At 42.4% G+C, this 19,560-nt stretch overlaps 1 protein-coding gene across 15 annotated transcripts in view; it reads left to right on the top strand.

Annotated features, from left to right (window-relative positions):
- The window catches only part of TCF3 (transcription factor 3), a 118,665-nt gene that overhangs the window by 4,871 nt on the left and 94,234 nt on the right, over positions 1 to 19,560 (top strand). For 13 of the 15 annotated variants that reach the window (XM_065578091.1, XM_065578083.1, XM_065578084.1 and 10 more), the window contains exon 3: positions 7,163 to 7,235. In XM_065578091.1, coding sequence (XP_065434163.1) covers positions 7,163 to 7,235 — 73 coding nt within the window. Of the gene's footprint in view, positions 1 to 7,162; positions 7,236 to 19,253; positions 19,426 to 19,560 lie in introns of all 15 variants that reach the window. The other 2 variants (XM_065578089.1, XM_065578090.1) reach the window with 1 other exon arrangement.

Raw genomic sequence — 19,560 nt, 5'->3', positions numbered from 1 at the left:
TAGCAATGCAGACATTCTTCTTCTGGGTCATTCTGGGTATACTTAGTTATTTGTCAGTGATGCCTTTGTGATAATTTTTCTTCCCCTTGGGGTATAAAACAAGGGAACATGGTCACAATTCCTTGCCCCTTATTTCCTTTATACTCGGTGTTAACACACTGCATCTCTTCTGGATCCCAGCATAAAGATACGACATAGATAAGAAGACTTCTTAGAATAGAGCTAACTTGCAGTAATCAATAAGTTGCAAATTGCACAGGCATCATATGTATCCACATGTATTCTCTCCTTACCCTGTATGAGAATTCCCATGGTGGTGGGACAGGATGAACGTATCTCAGCCACCTGCAGCTGATGGGAGGTTGATCCAATTAAAAAGTAACAGTAATATTGTTTACAATTGCGAGGGGCTGTGATGACGCTATACCTCAAAAATACAAATATGTTCAGGGTTTATTGGGGAAGGGTGAGCAACTTGTTTTCTCCCTCACTTTAGAGGTTTCTGTTCCCTTTGGCAGGCTCGCTTGTATGTATGAGAGATCCAAGTTTCGATCTGCAATATCCACAATCTAGTTCAGGATTGGACATTTTCTTATTTCTCTTCCTTCCTTTCCAAAAAGAATTCCCAAACTCTATTTGCAACTTACTTTATAGCAAATTTGAAAATACCCTTATTTGCAACTCCTGTAATTGTTCAGGGCCATTATAATAACAACACATTTCCCTTTTATATTATAAAACTCTCCCCGGGCCTAGACTTTGACCTGGAGCAAAGATTTAATACATTGGGTAAAATTCTTGTTCTCTTACATTAGGGTAAATGTGTAACTGCTGAAGTCACTGAACCAGAGTCAGTCCAGTGTGAGCCTGGCATTTGGAGCATTGTCCCCATATGACACTCGTGCAGTTAGCGGCACGTGGGCAGACCTTTGATGTCAGTGGGGCTCCATGTGAGCTCTGGGGTCTGCTGCTTGCAGGATTGGGGCCCGAGACAGTTCCCTGCATAGCTCTGTTTCTGGGGGTGGGTTAATTCCATAACAAATTAGGCCTGATCCTGCATTGTCAAGTCAGTGGGAAGCTTTGGAATTGGGCCTGTTGTGTCCATCTGCACTCAGACATGAACATACTATTTTGCCTGAAGAGGCCTCTAAAAATAATAAATATCCCACTAAGAACGAGAATTTAAAAACCTACAATAACATAAAACTCACTAGCTAGTAGATAATGTTTGTACTGATACTACATCCTTGTTAAGCATAGTATAGAAGTTACATAGTTAAATCTTTGGAGCATTGCAGGGTGCTCACATGTCTTGTAACTGGGATGTAACTTATTGTCTTGTGGTCTGGATCTCTTGGGTTTGTTTTTTTCCCCCCTCCTTCATCTCTGAATAAGCAGGAATAAAAAGTTGTCCCAGTGTTCTGTGTCAGACTAGGATAAAGGAATGAAGACTATTGAGGCAAGGACTTTGTGTTCAGCAGCATCTGTTTAGGCCGGTGTTTTCAATCTGTTTTTCTAGGAAAAATGCCTACCACCCCTGTAGCGATTTCTGGACCAGCTCTGAGCTGTGTGTGCCACCCAGTTGGGTGAATTTTATGTCCTGACACTAGTGGTTGTGTATATGAGGGATAGCCTAGTCTGTGGGGTTAATTGGGGAAAAAAATACTGTAAATAAGGTAAGCTCTCCTATCCTGAGGAGACGGATTTAGACCTCAAAAAAAGAGAGAAAATTAGGTATTAATTGAACTGCAAAATCACCCATCCAAAGCTTTCTACCAAAGTAACTTGCCAATAAACGGTGAAAAGCAAAGTGTGTTGTAATGTCTGTTTAAGTGGTCTGAAGTTATAACTCCAGACCGAACTCGCAGGCCTGGAGACTGATAACTGCTTTGGGGTGTGCAGAGCAGAGCTCGTTACAAGAGCCTCTGAACACAGTGCCTCAAAATACAGTGAATTTGAAAGCTTGCTTTTACCACTGCAGCGGGCCGGAAGGGGATTGCAAATCTGGGAGAAGGCGTCCCCGAAAACTTAGTATTGGTTCAAAGTATTACATTTAATTTTCCTTTTTAGTCTGTAATTTTAATGATCGGGTCTTCAACTTGTGGCTTGGCATTTCTGAGGCTTCATTTATTTGCCCTGTTCAGAAGGGGCTTCAGCCCATGGCTAGGCTGCAGTCATAGCCATGACTTTTGTAATCTAGTTTGAGGCTTGTCACTTTAACTACAGTTCACACCATTCAGCTTTATCCACACAGCAGCCTCCATTGATCTCCATGATGCCTAACTGTGTTTGTCTCAGGGCATTCTGGGAAAATTTGGGAAGCTATCCCATGATGCCTTGGTAGGGAAATAGTTCTTGGAGGGCACACACAGAGCGGCGGAAGCACCAAGCCTCTGGTGCAGCGCAGTCTGAGATGTCAGAGCGCGATGAGAGCTGGGAGGAAGAAGCAGCAGCCAAACAATTACACAGGCATGGTTAGGGGTCCTGTCTGTGCTGCAGAAGTGTGCCAAACCAGATACATGGAGGCGGCTGAGTGCCAGTCTAAGCCTCTGGCAGGGCGAAACACTGTTAGCTGCCACTGTTGTTAATAGAATATTAACCATATGGTGTGCGGATACTAAGTACGATACGTCGTAAGTTGCTGTACGGACAGGGCTTTACCATAGACTGTAAAACCAATTCTATCTGGAAGAGAGCACTCTGTATTAAATGCTGAACCACAAGGATCCAGCCACCTCACGAGGAGTAAAACTATGTGTGCAAGGCAGAGTTGGATCCAACCTTTCTAAAGCTACGTAACAAGTACCTGGCTTGTTTTGCATGGATAGACTTTTTTTTGTCTGGAGCTCCTTAAAAGTTTGCTTCAGCTACTTCCTAGAGTTAAAACATCCAGTGTCGTTAAAGCAGTGCCATATGTCTCGCTGGGGCGAAGGCAGAGTGCCTGCCTTTCCATGATAAAAACTGCTTTTTGTTTAGAATCTAACTGTAATAAAGTTCACTTTACGTTTAAGTAGGCAAACAAAGCCTTAATTGGAAGAGTTTTGCTTAAAAGAACACTTATGCCTTTGCTAATTTTGTTAAGTGGAATCCCTTCTATTCCCTACTAATAGAAAAGAAGTTAATGGTTGGATATTTTATGTGCTCCAAAATATCTTTCAGGTTTAACTTTTTTATTAATTTGATACTTACCTTATGAACTAAAGGCCTGCTAGGTCATAATGAATTGCGGTTTAATAGCAGTAAATAGAATATTTGTAATGGACTTAATATGCGTGAGTGGCAGCTACATAATAATGGCTGCTTTGTTATAGTCTGAGCAGGTGACAAATTCACCTAAAATAAATTAATAAGTCTGGGTAAAGTGTTCTTAAAAGTAATTGATTTTTCAAAATATATATTAACTCTGTAGGCTGCAATGGCTGTGAAGTCACTGAAATCTGTCAGCTAATAAACATATAAATAGGGCCCTATCAAATTCAAGGCCATGAAAAACGCGTCACGGACTGTGAAATCTGGTCTCCCACCATGAAATCTGGTCTTTTGTGTGCTTTTACCCTATACGATACAGATTTCATGGGGGAGACCAACGTTTCTCAAATTGGGGGTCCTGACCTAAAAGGGAGTTGCGGGGAGTCACAAGGTTATTGCCACCCTTACTTCTGTGCTGACTTCAGAGCTGGGCGTCCGAGCGCCCAGCTCTGAAGGTAGTGCCCTGCCAGTAGTAGTGCAGAAGTAAGGGTGGCAATATCATACCATGCCACCCTTACTTCTGGGCTGCTGCCTTCAGAACTGGATGGCTGGAGAGTGTCAGCTGCTGACTGAGGGCACAGCTCTGAGCTGGGTGTCTGGCAAGCAGCTGCCGCTCTCCAGCTGCTCAGCTGTGAAGGCAGTGTTGCTGCCAGCAGCAGCGTAGAAGTAAGGGTAGCAGTACCGCAACCCCCCCTACAATAACCTTGCGACCCCCCCCCCCACAACTCCTTTTTGGGTCAGGACCCCTGCAATTACAATACCATGAAATTTCAGATTTAAATAGCTGAAATCATGAAATTTACAATTTTTAAAATCATATGACCATGAATTGACCAAAATGGACTGGGAATTTGGTAGGGCCCCACATATAAAATATGTGACTGGACAAATGCACTTTCTCTTATCATACAAGCTTACCTCTCAGAACATTGCTGGTAGCTTAGATGTAACCATCCATTAAAATATATCTCTCTAGTTTTTTTTCCACACTTCGTTTGGATTTGTTTTTTATTGGATCCCAGAATGACACACTGATATCTGTGGGGATAACATTTAAGTAGTCGTCATCTGTCAAGAAGACTGAAGGCATCAGTGCAATAGTGTATACAGAAATTTAAGACGGGGGCTTTTACATAACACCGTTAAACCTATGTTGTTCAAATCCAACAAAGAACAAGTAATGAGCCAATTACAAAATTGGAAGAGCTTGATTCTTAGGCCCTTCCATTGCATGCTGTTCTTTTTCCATCTAAATATTTTATTTTTAAAGTAACATTTAAAAATAAAAAGGGAATTCACAGTGTGTGGGTGAACTTAGATTTTGCTGTTGAGTGATACAAACTAACAAAGGCAGAGGACACTCTTAATCTGATTTACGCTATGCCCTTAAGTGAAGCATAGCAGTGTGACTTAAACCCACACCACTGTGGAAAAACAGAAGTTGACAGTAGAAGCGTTATATTTCCTGCATTTCATCTATAATATATGGCTTGCAAATTAGTATTGAAGTAACATTAGTGTGCGGTTCCTTATTTATCAAATGTTGTGATGCTTTAAAATCTCAGCTTGCTTTGATGAGTGATAATTCTTTGATCGTTCTTTAATTCCTATGGTAATGAGAGCAGGAAAGGGTTACTTCAGACTCCCACTGACAGTATCTTTCAAAACAGAATAAGGAAGATGAAGGCAAGAGGTGGGAAGGCATCCCTCATTCATATGTGTTCGGTGTGTGGGTGTGTTGGGGATTGCCAAAAATAGCGGTGCTGGGGGGAGACCCCTTTTGCAGAAGTAGAAGAGAAAATGTGTATTGCACAATGGAACAAAACTACACATTTTCTCCATTGGTGTTTTCACTCTAACCTTGTGGGCTTTTTGTTGTTGCATCAGCAATTATTAACCAGAAATGCTTATGAAAAATAAGCAAACTGTGTGGCTTAAGAAGCCAGCATGTACAAATTGATGCTCGATACCAATAAATTCAAGCCCCTCCCCAAACAGAGAACTTCTTTTCAATTCTTGGAAATGAAGATTACTGACCATTTCAGTTAAAGTAACATTTCTCCCATCTCCTGGGGGGGAGGGAGTAAGGCAATCTCCCTCGCTGTCTTACTGAGCTAATTAAGTGAATTTCTAACAATATCATTTTAATATCCCTTATTTTAAAAATCTCTCTCTCTCTCTAAACTGACAAGCTGGGTGAGGTAATATCTTTTATTGGACCTAGAAGATATTATCTCACCCACCTTGTCTCACTAATATCCTAGGACCAGCATGGCTACAACAACACTATCTATATAAACTAACATTGCTGTTGCTCTAAGGAATTTCTTTCCTAGCACTGAAAATCTAAGCATCTTGTGAGCCTTCGGTTTAGATATTTTTTTAAGTGTGTGTATATATGCATGCTCGCACACAAATACTTACATATTTTCACATGTATGGGAGTTAGGCACCCAAATTCCATGGCTTTTCAATGGAAGTTGATTGGCTAATTGGTCTTTCTGCCTTTGAAAAATCTCCCCCACATATTCCTGTATTTTTGAGATTAGTAACCAAAGCTGAGCAGACAACTGTGTAAAGGAACATTCCTGGTCACAAGAAAGCATCAAATATGTCAGGGCATGAAATGCTGCATTTCTCTATTAAAGTGTCATTAAATTGTTTAATCTTTAAAGTATTAAAACTTTGAGTTATTCAGACATTATGAAGCTAAAAATAATGTAAATGATTTGATGGTGAAAATATCTGAGTTGAGTATTAAAAACATTTTAAAATGTTAATTTATTGAGCATTTTCCCACCAGTTGTTTTACTGGCTGAAGCTCAATGTTTGTAGAAAAGAATTAGTTTTCTCTTCTGCTGCACACAGGTGTATATACATTTTTTTTTAAACAACAAATTTTTGAAACCCACCCCGTTTATTTTAAAAATATTTGTCCACCTTAGCTGACTAGGTATGCAGTATTTTTGAGGAAGCTCTCTGGCAGAGGGAGATTAGCTATAAATTGTAGCAGTAACAATGTAGCAAACAGGTAGCTAAAATGACAGATACTGTAAAGCACATTAATCTTTCTGATCATGTGTTAGCATGTGTTACATAATGTTGGAATCAGGCAGACTTTATCTGCCTACACATTTTTGCAGAATGTCCACTATCTTGGCTTATTTACATTGGTGCAGTGTCTCTGGGTGGAGAGGGAAAGTGGATGGATCACATTTTCCTCCCAAAACCGTGTGTGTGTGTGTGGGGGGGGAGATATCTTCTGGAGTCCTAAATGAGGTTGTTGTGCACTGAAGGTAAGCAGCAAATAAATGTGTAGCTTAGTCATCAGTGTCCTCTCCAGCTGGAGTCACTATGGTAGCTGCTAACTTCTTCCTGGGATATAGGATAGCACCAAATAAGGAGGGGGAAATAAACCAGGTCTTCACATGTGTTTAATTTGGGGAAAAGAGTGGGGTGAACCTCTGTGTAGATGGAGAATTGGGTACTACATCCTTTATGCTAATTTATTAATAAGGAAACAAATCATACTTTGGCCTTGTGCTTTTCCTAGATTTTTTGCCTCCTGTAATAATGTGGGAAAGAAATAATGAGGCCTAAGTGCAGGGGTGGGAAGAGGAAACCTCTCTTCTCCAGTGGAAATGAAAAATATCCCAGAAGCTGCTTCTTCGTGAAAAAAATGGGAAGATCTGTGTACACAAAAGTTTACTTGTTCGGGAATGGATATATATCCGCTCAGAGTTGGGGGACACTCCTCCCTGCTATATAGATCAGCTGGGAAAGCAGTTGGAGAGATTTCTGCACTCACAATACTTTTACTTCTTTCTCGTCCCTCCCTTACCACAACACAGAAAAGCTAACCTATTGAAATCTCTCTTCTTTCTCCCTCTCTCTCATCTTCCTGTTTTTCTAGATGTTCCCCCTGCCAGTGGCTAATGGGAAAAACAGACCCACGACGCTAGCGAGCACGCAGTTTGGCGGATCAGGTATTGTCTTTTTTTCCCCCCCTCTTAATGCCTCTTTTCAGAGTTAAAAACAAATACAAAGCCCCAAAGCAAAGGGAGTTGTCAGTTCCGTGGATGTTCTTTAATGTATTTTCATGGTTCTATTGTACCGCTGCTGCTCTGAGTACGAATGTTAATTCCGTAATCCCTTGTGTGTATATGTGTGTGTCCAGGAATCTTTTGCTGTTGTGTAACTGAGGTGAAACTTCATGAATAACTAGAAGGTTAATTCTCTTGATCGGGACTTTCAAAGAGGCTAAAGGGAGTTTGAATTCCAATAGGATTTGGGTGTTGGACTCCCTTCAGCCCCTTTGACGATCCCAGATCCTTTTGTTATATTTAAGTAGATGGTACAAGTACTCATTCCGTGTCACCTTGCCCATCCACCTCCAGTAGGATGGCATTGATGGCCTGCTGGGGCTGGTATACGTCAGTAGTTTGGACACCCAGTTTTGAAAATCTTGACCCTAAAAGGTAGGCGCCTATCTCAATATTTAGGGACCTAAATAAATGGCTGGGATAACTTCCACCAGCTGAGGATCTGGCCCCGGGTTTTCAGAAGTACTGAACACCTGCTGAAGTCAGCTGGAGCTGCTGGGTGCTTGGCAAGTGTAAGTGCCTAAATACTGAGTTTGGGAGGATGGGGGAGAGTTTTCAAAAACATCAAGGGGATTTAGGAGCGCAGGTTCATTTAAAGAGGCTGAGATTTGTGCTCCTAAACAACTTAGGTAATCCCCCATGGAGCCTAACTTTTTCGACAGATATGGGAAGATTGAAAAAATTGGGTTTGTTTAGTTTGGAAAAGAGAAGACTGAGAGGGGACATATGTTTTCGAGTACATAAAAGGTTTTTACAAGGAGACGGGAGAAAAATTGTTCTTCTTAACCTCTGAGGATAGGACAAGAAGCAATGGTCTTAAATTGCAGCAAGGGAGATTTAGGTTGGACATTAGGAAAAACTTCCTAACTGTCAGGGTGGTGAAGCACTGGAATAAATTGCCTAGAGAGGTTGTGGAATCTCCATCATTGGGGATTTTTAAGAGCAGGTTGGACACACGCTTGTCAGGAATGGTCTAGATAATACTTAGTCCTGCCATGAGTGCAGGGGACTGGACTAGATGACCTCTCAAAGTCCCTTCCCCTATGATTCCATGGGAGTCAGCTTCCCATGGCTGAAATGTTGGCACTAACTGGGAGAGGCTTCTTAATTCAGTATTAAAATAAAATATTCCTGGCATACTCTGGGGCTGTGTGGCTGTGCTCAGAGATGTTGCATTTGTTAGACAGTTGTATGGGAGGGGTTCTCTATAGAATAAAGTCTGTGGCATGCAGGAGGGGCTTATTGCCTTTTATCCTCCTACCCCCATATTCCTTCTCTCTTACCTATGCTGATGCCTTTGTAGATTGTTAAAATCTCCACTATTCCAATACTGATTAACTGAAGCTACCCAAGATGTGCTGGAATGTCCCACTCCTATAAACCTGGCTGCGCCATTGCTCTTAAGAAACCCCCCCCCAAACCACACTAGGATGGTGAAGCTCCGGCACCGTATGCTGTGATTAAATGGGGTAGCCTGGGAAGTCCTGTTAATGAGTATTGTTCAGGCTGCTGGAAATGGCTCAGCATGAAAATACTGCAGTCAAATGTCTTGCTTTTTCCACCTCTTGAGCTGCCTCCTACTGGGATGTCAGGATGGAGAGAGGCCTGGAGTTTCAGGAGCTCCTGGAGCCAGGTAGTGAGAGATTTTGGATAGCAGAGCTGGCACTGTTGTGTGTGTGGGAACTTTCAATCTACACGAAGAAATGTTGCACAGTGGTGTCCCCGTGGTATCACTCACAGCTCTTCTGTCCCTGAACTTCATCAGTATCTGGGGCTTCCAGAATTTAGCTCACGCTCTAAACAGTTTTTTGAACAAACATTTTCCTCTATGTAGAGACTTTAAAAATAAGTTTAGGTTTTTTAAAAATATTAATTTGTTATAAAGCACGACATGTTTTAATTTGATTCATGAAGACAAACCTAGTATGGTGTGAGAGTGCTATTTAGTTTACCTTGACAATGAAAAAGATAGGGAAGGATATATTGGTAATTGAAGGAGGGAGGGGGGTTTAAGGAAATAGAGAAATATAGGTGGAGAGTAAAGGAGAGGTGTAATTTAACACTGGTGGAAATTGATCTCTGTAGTGAACATTCCAGCTTACGCATCTCGTACTTTGCTGCTAAAATAATCAACAAAAGAGACACCACAGGCTCGTGAGAGAGTAAGCTTGCATTCAGTCATTTCCTGCGTGGCTGTTGGCTTGCCTACTTGATTTGCAGAGCTGGCCAGTTCATGACAAGGAGTAGGAGTGCTGGGGAAATAGCCTGTGGTGGCTAGCCTCTTTCACTCAGATGCCCAGTGTCAGCCTAGAACATGTACAATTTCCTACCCCCCCCCCCCCCCCCATGTGAGTGAAAGGTAAAGTTGACACCACCCTTCCTCTAAGCTGCTGTTTTTGAGATGGGCTTTCTGAATGGTTCATAAAAATCATCAAGGAGTGATATTATACAATTACAGTAAAGGCGATTGCACAACTGCCACTGTCCCGTTCTCCGGGCTTAGTGTGAGCCTTCAGTTCTGCCGATGGGCATCTTGATTCTGAAATGCAGTTCAGTGCACTGTTAATGAAAGGCTTTTCATGCAGTGAATGGCCTAGAGTCTCACTTTTTAAAGGGCGAAGTGTATATTTTTCCTGTCAAGAGTTAAGTGACTTTTCATTCTGCTCTCGGATGTTTGTGTGTTTTCATGCTGACTGGTGGGTGTTTACATCTGAAGTGTAACAATGACCTGTCATACCATCCAGGGTCTTGTCTACACACACGCATGCCTTGTACTAGTTAAACAGGTTTCATTTGAACTGGTGCAAGGTGTCCGTGTGTAGAGAAGACCCTGGATGGTGTGGTGGTCATTGTTACACCTGGCTTATATTGATTTAGCTTGATTTAGTAACTTACATTGATGTAAGCCAGTTGTAAATCATGTAGTGCGTGCGCCCAGGGTTTGCATCCATCTAGCTAAATCTGTTTTAAAAACTGATTTTGGTTAAACTGGTGCAACTGTTGGGCATAAAAGAGGCCTGAGTCATGGTCTTCCTTGAGATCTCTGCTAATTTGAAGACCTAGAGCCATGTCAAGGGGGCAGAGTGCCTTCATGCCATACTTTAGTTTAATTTGGTGATGGACAATAGCTCCCTATAGTTGCTAGCACCCTCACTACAGTCTCTCACTATAATGTAGGCTCTCATTGCTGGGCTATAGTGCTTTTTTTCAGATGAGTTGTTAGAATGTTTCACTCCCTGGTGGAAATCAGAATTGAAAAGAGCAAAGAAACAATGCTTGTGGGTGGTTTGGCCAAATTGTCAGCACTTGGTAAAATAAGGTGGTCTTCCCAAACACGAGGCTGGTAAATAGGCATCAATATTAACTTTAAAACAGTATTACAAGAGAATTGCTATGACAAAACCAACCAAGTTAGAATGCTTTTCAAATCCTAATTGATAATACTCTCAACCTCTCTTTCCTGAGCTGTTGTCCCATGTCCTGTGGGCTTTATTCAGACTAGAAGCTCCTTGGGGCAAATGTGACCACCTTCTGTGTGTGTGTGAAGTGCTAAATAAATCCCAGGTGCTAATGTTGAGATTTTCTCACTTTTATATTTAGTAAAGTTGACATTTTCTGGGGCTATTTTATAATTAAACACTCCTCCTTCTCCCCCTGCTTTCTCTTAAATCACTCAGGGGAAAATCGGTTTACATTTCCAATGGCAACCTTAACTCTGCCCTGTCAGTCTTGTTTCCCTCCCCTGATTAGATGGAGGAAAATGGTTACTGCATGGATGAAACTTGTGTTCTTAGTTGCACAGATCTTGCAAGCCATGTCTGCAGGATTTTTGACACACACAGGACTCCTCAGGAAAGGTAACATCTTCACAGAGACTTTGTGTTGCAACGAGAGCTTTCCAGAGTAAACATCCCAGACATGGGAAGGTGTCGTTACTTAAGCCAGGATTTTAAAAACTGGAGTCTAAAGCTAGGCTCCATGAGGGATTACCTAAGGTGGTTAGGAGCACAAATCCCAGTATCTTTAAATAAACCTGTGCTCCTAAATTCCCTTGATGTTACAAACTCCCCTATCCTAAGAACTTTGTTTTCAGTTATTTCCCCCTGCATATCCAATATATGCCTATTGGCTTGAGTTTGACTTTCTAGGCCAAGCTGTCAGATATTTGCAATGGCAAAAAGGTTGACTTTTTTCCAAAATTAAAATGCCAGTTATTTGATATATCATAGCTCACAGATGACTAACCTGATCCAACTGCCCTCCTTTTCAAAAATACTCCAAATAAATTCTGCCTCTCACAGGGCACCACGTGTATTACATTTTACGTGGAAATTACCTTTTTTTTTTTTTTTTTAAATTGACGTTTAAAAGGGGTGGTAGTAGAATCCGTATCCTTCCAACCTTAGCTTTGGAGTTGCTACTGTTGTTCCGTAACTGCCAGAGCAGTGCATGACTTGCCAGGGGAACAGAAGAGATAATGGCTGCTGAGTTTTCTATAGGGTCACAGTATCTGACTCGCTCCTTGCTTTATAAAGTGCTTTGGGGTTATGGAGAACTTGAAAAGAGCTCTATGGGAAAAACAAAACACCCATGATGGTGGTGTGTTGGTGAGGTAATGCTGCACTTGGCCATCTTAGCCTCTTACATTTCTAAGAACTCGGTAGCAGTGCTACATATTTCCACCAAATTTGAAGAGGGTTCAGGAATATCTTCGAGAGCTACAAGAATGCTGAGCTTCAGTTGTGTGTCTGGTTACTGGTAGCCCAGCATAGCTCCTGCTGATGGATTATTCTGCTTGCAACAAAGAAAAGCGTGGCAATGAAATGGCTTTGTTGTCTTGAGTAACAAAATTTGTGATTAATTTTGTTTCCCTTCTTGCTTTGTAGTCAAGGGAACATTCTAACCTGAGGACTGTAAAAGGGAGCTGTGGGGGAGAAATCCCCTTTTGCCACTACGCTGTGGTCCTGCCCCCTCCTCTTTCAAAGTTTGTTATGCACCTATTTGCTAGCAAGATCGGGAGCTGAGGTTTATTGTAGAGAGACTTGCTTTGATCAGGGCAAGTTCGTATAACATATTTGAGGCTGGCTAACGAGGGAGATTTTCAAAGAGTTACAAGTTGCTGCATGTAACAAGTTTTAAGTTATAGTCTACGGAACAAAGTCAAATGCGTCCTCCCTGGAGGGAGGTGAGTCTGCATCCCTTTTTAAAGCTCACTTTAAACAACACTCGGCCTTAGATACCTGTGGCAACAACACTGAAAGTCATAAATTCTGTGAAAGATGAGATTGTCTCTTTAATTGGTGCTCTGGGTGAGCTGTTTGAAGATTTGATTACTTCATATGGGCATGCAACCATTTATCAGGCCACATCCTAAAGGTGCAGTTGAGGGGTTCTGTGTGCATGGGTAGAGGGGTCTCTTTTGGAAGGGGGTAGAGAGAAAGAGCACTCTGCCATCTGTAGCAGATCTGTGGATATTAAAGTGACACTTTGTTCATTATTTAACATGCTGAGAAGCCAACTTGCACATCTTAAGTCAAAGAAGCTAAAAATTACAATGAGAGAAAGTCTTGAAGAGCTAAATGCAGTGTCTTCTATTGAAATCCAGTCACGGATTGAATTTCAGACTGATAAATAGTTGCCAGCACTATTCCCTGTAGTGAAGAAAACAGAAGCTTTTAATAGTTGGTTGTATAATGTTTTCCTACTAAATTAGATTATTTCCCACATTTGGATTTTGCAGAAGTGGGTGTTATGGGTTTTTGTTTCTGCTATTGTGATATATCGTGAAAGGTAGACACGAGGGGCAAAAACGTGACTTGATATTTAGCATTGATATTTCTGTACTTAAATTACTTATTTTAGGCTGTTTGATTCATTTATTTTACTTGTGTATCATTTCTGATTCAGCAGCATTGCAAAACACGACTTTTAAAAACAAATTATCAGTCCAGGTACAAATCTGCTTGTTCATATTTTACTGTGACCCTAATTTATTATGAAAAAAACCCTTTTACTCTTTTTTTCAAAGGAAAAAAACTTGCAGTGGTTAAGTAGAATTTTGCAAGGCATTTGCTAAGCATGTGTTAGGTGTCGTTAGCTTGAAAAATACAAAATCCTTCAGTCTTAATGTATTTGCATTATTATTATTATTATTATTATTATTAATATAGACCAACTGATGCTCATTTAGGAAGATGAGGAACTTAGACTACAGTTTTCAAAAGTGTCTAAGTGGCTTAGGCACTTGAGTCCAGTTTAAAAAGTGAGGTAGGGTAAGAGGCTATGTTCTATTGTCGTTCTCCCAAGCGCCTAAGTCACTTTGGAAGATGAGACTTAAGCTTCTTAGACCATGTCTACACTAGAGACCACCATTGCAGCTGTGCTGTTGTAAGATTTCCTGTGTGGTCATGCTATATGCGGGAGACGTAATTAAACCACCCCCAATATGCGGCGGTAGCTATGTATGCAGGAGAGTGTCTCCCACCAAGGTAGTACTGTCCACACCAGCGCTTCTGTTGGTGTAACTTATGTCGCTCAGGGGTGTGGGTTTTTTCACACTCCCGAGTGACATAAGTTATACTGACAAAAGTGCTAGTGTAGACCTTAGTGACTTAGTTTTAATTCTTTTGCCCACTTTCTTGTGCCCTGCCTCACAAATAGAACTTTGCAGGGGAGATGTCTGTTCCCCCACTTTCCTTGGTGCTGATTCTGGAAACCCATGGACCAGGATACAGAAAGTGGGATTAAAAAAAAATGGAGGGGCTGGGGGGAAAGAGGAGTATTTCTGGAGGTGAGGGAAGGGAATTCTAACTGGCAGGAAGTAACAGCCTGTGTAGAACAAAGAGAAGAGTAATATCTTAACACTTCTCTCCATTAATCTAAAGTAACACCTCAGTTCACTCTTCAGTCTCTGATCCCCCTCATTATATTCTTGAATACACATTCCTGCTCCTAGCACTTGCCTTGCCTTTGCAGTGGCTTCTCTTGCATCTCTGCAGCCAGAAACACTGGGACAAGGCTTTTCCTTTTTTTCTTTCCTCCCCAGTATTTGTCTTTCAAAGTGTTTTTTTTTTTTTTTTTATAAGCGATGGGAAGGGAGTGGAGAAGGGGAGATCCTGAGGCAGACACAACAGAATTCTAATCCAGTAAGGAGAGACATGTTTCTGGAAGGAGTGCAGCGAAGGCGACCATGTTATCATTCAAAACAAAGATGCTCCAAGAACAAATACAAATATTTCTCTGGTAATTGGAGATATAACAATATAGTATTGTACTAACAGTTCTGTAGTTATGGTTGAGAAGGCACATTCGTTACCAGTGAACATAAGGACAGCCATGCTGGGTCAGCCCAATGGTCCATCTAGCCCAGTATCGTATCTTCCAACAGTGGCCAATTCCAAGTGCTTCAGAGGGAATTAACAGAACAGGGCAATTATTGAGTGATCCATCCCCTGTCATCCAGTCCCATCTTCTGTCAGTTAGAGGTTTAGCACACCCAGAGCACGGGGTGGCATCCCTGATCATCTTGGCTGATAGCCATTGATTGACCTATCCTCCATGAACTAATTCTGTTGTGAACCCGGTTATAGTTTTGGCCTTCACAACATCTCCTGGCAAGTAGTTCCACAGGTTCACTGTGCGATGTGTGAAGAAGTATTTCCTGATGTTTGTTTTAAACCTGCTCCTGTTAAGTTAATTGGATGACCCCGGATTCTTTTATGTGAAGGGATAAATAACACTTCTGTATTCACTTTCTCCACACCAGTCATGATTTTATAGACCTCTGTCATATCCCCCTAATAGTCTCTTTTCCAAAATGATCAGTCCCAGTCTTTTTAACCTCTCCTCATATGGAAGCTGTTGATCCCCCTAATCATTTTTGTTGCCCTTCTCTGAACCTTCTCCACTTCTAATATATCTTTTTTTTGAGGTGGAGCGACCAGAATGGCACATAGTATTCAAGGTGTGGGCATACCATGGATTTATATAGGGGCTCAGATATCTTCTATCTTATTGATTCCTTTCCTAATAGTTCCTAACATGGTTAGCTTTTTTTTGACTGCCCTGCACATTAAGCGGATGTTTTTAGAGGACTATCCACAATGACGCCAAGATCTTTCCTGAGTGGTAACAGCTAATTTAGACCCCATCATTTTGTATGTATAGTTGGGATTATGTTTTCCAACATGTATTACTTTGTATTGATCAGCACTGAATTTCATCTGCCATTTTATTGCCCAGTAACCCAGTTTTGTGAGATCCCTTTGTAACTTTTTGTAGTCTGCTTTGAACTTAATTACCTTCAGTAATTTTGTATCGTGGGCAAATTTTGCCACCTCACTGTTTACCCCTTTTTCCAGATCATTTATGAATATCTTGAACAGCACTGGTCCCAGTATAGATCCCTGCAGAACCAGATTCATCTGTCTCCATTGTGAAAACTGACTTTTCATTCCTGTCCTTTGTTTCCTGTCTTCTAACCAGTTACTGATCCTTGAGGACCTTCCCTCTTATCCCATGACTACTTATTTTGCTTAAGAGCCATTGGTGAAGGACCTTCTGAAAGGCTTTCTGAAAGTCCAGCTTCACTTTATCAACTGGATCACCGTGTCCACATGTTTGTTGATACTCCCCTCCCCCCCAAGAATTGTAATAGATTGGTGAGGCATGATTTCCTTTTTAAAAGTCCTGTTGAGTCTTTCCCAACAAATCCTGTTCATTTATGTGTCTGGTAATTCTGTTCTTTACTATCGTTTCAGCCAATTTGCCTGGTACTGAAGTTAGGCTTACGGGCCTTTTAATTGGCAGGATCACTTTTGGAGCCTTTTTTAAAAATTGGGGTCACATGAGCTGTCCTCCAGTTATCTGGTACAGAAGCTGATTTAAGTGATAGGCTATGCACCACGGTTACTAGTTCTGCAATTTCATTTTTGAGTTCCTTCAGAACTCTTGGGTGAATACCATCTGGTCCTGGTGACTTACTACTGTTTAATTTATCTTGTCTTTGTGTGCATTTAACTTCCTGAAGGGAAAAAATTTGCCCTTTGGGCTGAAATTTCTTTTGCTGATTTTTCTACCTAGAGAAAAAAATTGAAGGAGGAGGGCAGTGGGGTGAGAGGGAGGCGTGTTTAAAAATTTGTCCATCTGAAAAATTCTGAAGTGAGGAAAAGCACTCCTCCCCCCCTTTCCCCCCAGTGCTCTGGTATTGCCAAAGCTTTATCGCCACAGCTTTATTAACCAACAGCGTCTCATTAGAAACTTCAGACTTGACTCAGACCTTGTCTACAAACAGAAATTGTGCCCCTTTAACTGTTCTGGTATAATTAAAGCAGGAAAAGGCCTCTGGATAAGAAGGGGAGTAAGCAACGTAATACCACTATAACTGCATCCACATTGGGGATTGTACCAGTATAATTATCAGGGGGCTGAGAGGGGAGGAAGATGAGGGGGAAATCGAATCCATAACTGACAGTCATACTGATACCAAAGCTGTGTGGTGACCAGGACTTAGTACTCAGCGAGGGCAACTGCATGGTATTCTGTTTCAAGAAACTTTTTAAAAAAGGAAGAAAAAAATCCCCTCGCAGCCTCAAAGTGCTCTTTATCAAAAATGAGGAAAAAGACATAAGCATTGAAAAATCACCTACCGAGTGTCATGTTTTTTTGTTTGTATTGTCACATTTTCAAGCTTTTCTTTGCAACCATGAGGTCTAGAGCCCTTTATTTTTAAATGAAAGATGGTATTCTAAACAACAAGAAGGCAATGTGCAGCCCTGTGTCAGCCCAATTCAAACCCTGCTGATGTGGGATTATGTATAGGTACTGTACATGTTGCGGGCTTGGGTCCTAAATTGGTAAAGATGTTGCCTAGCTAGTCTGGACCCTGGCCAGTCACCCCTGCTCCTGAGTCCCTGTACGATGGCTGTCTGAATGTACAATCATTAGCTCACATGATCATATCAAATTCTGCTGTATTGCATAGGCAAAATTTTGCAGTTGGCTCACTGTCACAACTGAAAGCTTTCCAGGCTGACTGGGCTCCTTCCAAAACGGGAAGATGGCTTTGGAAGGGGCCCAGCAGGTCTGGCAAGTGTTTCTGCTGGACCTCGGTGCTGCTAATTTCAAATTCTGCATGCTCTGTAGGGGACCCGGCTCCAGAAAGCACACAGCGTGTCCCTAAATCACGCCTACAGTTGTGTCAGAATTCTTTATTTTAAATTCATCTGCAAAACTAAATTTAATTAAGTTAGTACTAGAGGGATATTTAACATGTGCGGAAGTCAGGAAATTCATAGTTATGGCAGGCGTAACTTGCTCACATTGTGTGTGTGTGTGTATGTGTGAGAGAGAGAGGGGGATGGATGGATGCATAGAACAGAGGTGGCCAAACGTAATGACCCTCCGAACCACATACGACAATCTTCAGAGGTTAGAGAGCCAGGGCGAACCTGCTGGGGCTTCAGCCCTGTGGCGAGTTGGTAGGGCTAGGAGCTTCAGCTGTGGGGGGGGGAGGGGTCTCGTGGTTTCAGCCCTGTGGGAGGCGACTGCTGCAGCTTGGGTCTCCAGGCCCGCTCCTGCTGAAGCCCCAAACCCCGGCAGATGCACCCCGCGGGGCTGAAGCCCTAGACCCAGATTCCCGCTGGGCAGAAGGCCCGAGCTCCTCTCCCCCCAGTGTGGTAGGTGAAGAACGGGCCGGGGTGAGGGGTCCCTTGAGCCACACTTTAACTGTAAAAGGCTCACAAGCTGTAGTTTGGCCATCCCGGGCATAGAATTTAACACATACACAGAGCTGTTTTCACTCTGCATGGCTTTTGCTGTGATGTGGTTTAGAAATTTATTTTAATGCCTCCGAAAGATGCCAGTAAGAATTCCTTCTGTCACTGTATTGCCCAAAGTCCTCAGCCGGGCTCAGAACCTGCCTTTTAAGGGCTGTACAAACCCATAAGAAGCTAGGTCCCTGCCCCAGTGAGCCCACAGCCTCATTTGCAAGTTACTTTATTTCATATACGTACAGAGGGGTGTAGAACTATGGCTCTGAGAACCAGGTTTTGAATTGGGCTTGTTAAATCCCCATCAGGAATGTACTGATGTCTGTCTGTCTGTCTCTGTCTCTTTTTAGTGTGTATGTAAAATGCAGCAGCACTCTGCTGAGCCACAAATCTGCACTGAGAGTGGATTTTGGTGCTTGCCGTTTACTGAATCACAGGCCCGTGGGGCTCTGATGGGGGATGTCACACCCTCTGTGGGCTAATGGGAGAGCCTCAAATCACCCTGCCACTTCCCCTGACGCAGTAGTTTCCCTCAAACCAGATTGGGTCACTTTAATTGGCTGATGCCTCTCCTCACCCTGGCCCTCGCCAGTGTACACAGCTCCTCAATCTGCCTTGATTTATTGTGAGTCTGCACCTGCACTTCATGCAAGAATCCCTGGATTCCATCCTTCCATGTTCTTGCTGAAGCTCAAAAGTCCATACTCCATAACTGGCCTCTGCATCGTTTGTCCGGACCGGAGGTTCTAATGCATGAAACCCCATCTTCTGTGTTGCAAAGCAGTGTGTTTACATAGAATCTTTAGCTGCCTTGGCTACGCCAGACGCTTGCCCACATCCCTGCATATCAGGGTCTCAACCTGGTGGGTGGTGGCCACCCTGCCCTTTCCCACATTGCTAAATAATAGAGGAATCCCAGCTGGATGGAAAAGGAGATCCCTGATATAGAAAAGAGCGTTGGGGTACAGAAAAGGTTCAGAAGCACTGCAGTAAGTTGTCTCTTCTGGAAGAAGGAAGGCTGGGCTGTATTTTGGATACTGTTCTGTTCTCTATCCATTCTCATACCATTCATCACCATAGTATCTGAGCGCATTGAGCAGTGTGACTAACATCTGTATAACTTTCTCTTCAGCTGCCAGGTCTTCCCCATGATGTGAACCAGCACCATAGGCTAGAGCCTACCCCTAGGCCAGCTGGATGTATGCAGTTCTGGGAGGCTAGTGGGAGAAGGGGCAGCCTGCCTTGGGACACCCTTTGCTAGGCCAATCCCTTTCCAGTGGAGAAAGCCGCTTGAAGCCACACAAGTGAGTGCCCATCGGCTGCTTTGCACCCACTTCTCCACTGTTCATGACAGGCAGTGCAGGAGGCTCATTTCCCCAGAGCAATTAAACTTTAAAAAGTGGCCATTGTTTGTTAATGTAACCACTGCTGATGTTCAG

The sequence above is a fragment of the Chrysemys picta genome, chromosome 25 (assembly GCF_011386835.1).
Source record: "Chrysemys picta bellii isolate R12L10 chromosome 25, ASM1138683v2, whole genome shotgun sequence".
Taxonomy (NCBI): domain Eukaryota; kingdom Metazoa; phylum Chordata; order Testudines; family Emydidae; genus Chrysemys; species Chrysemys picta.
This window is presented reverse-complemented; position numbering and strand designations above follow the sequence as displayed.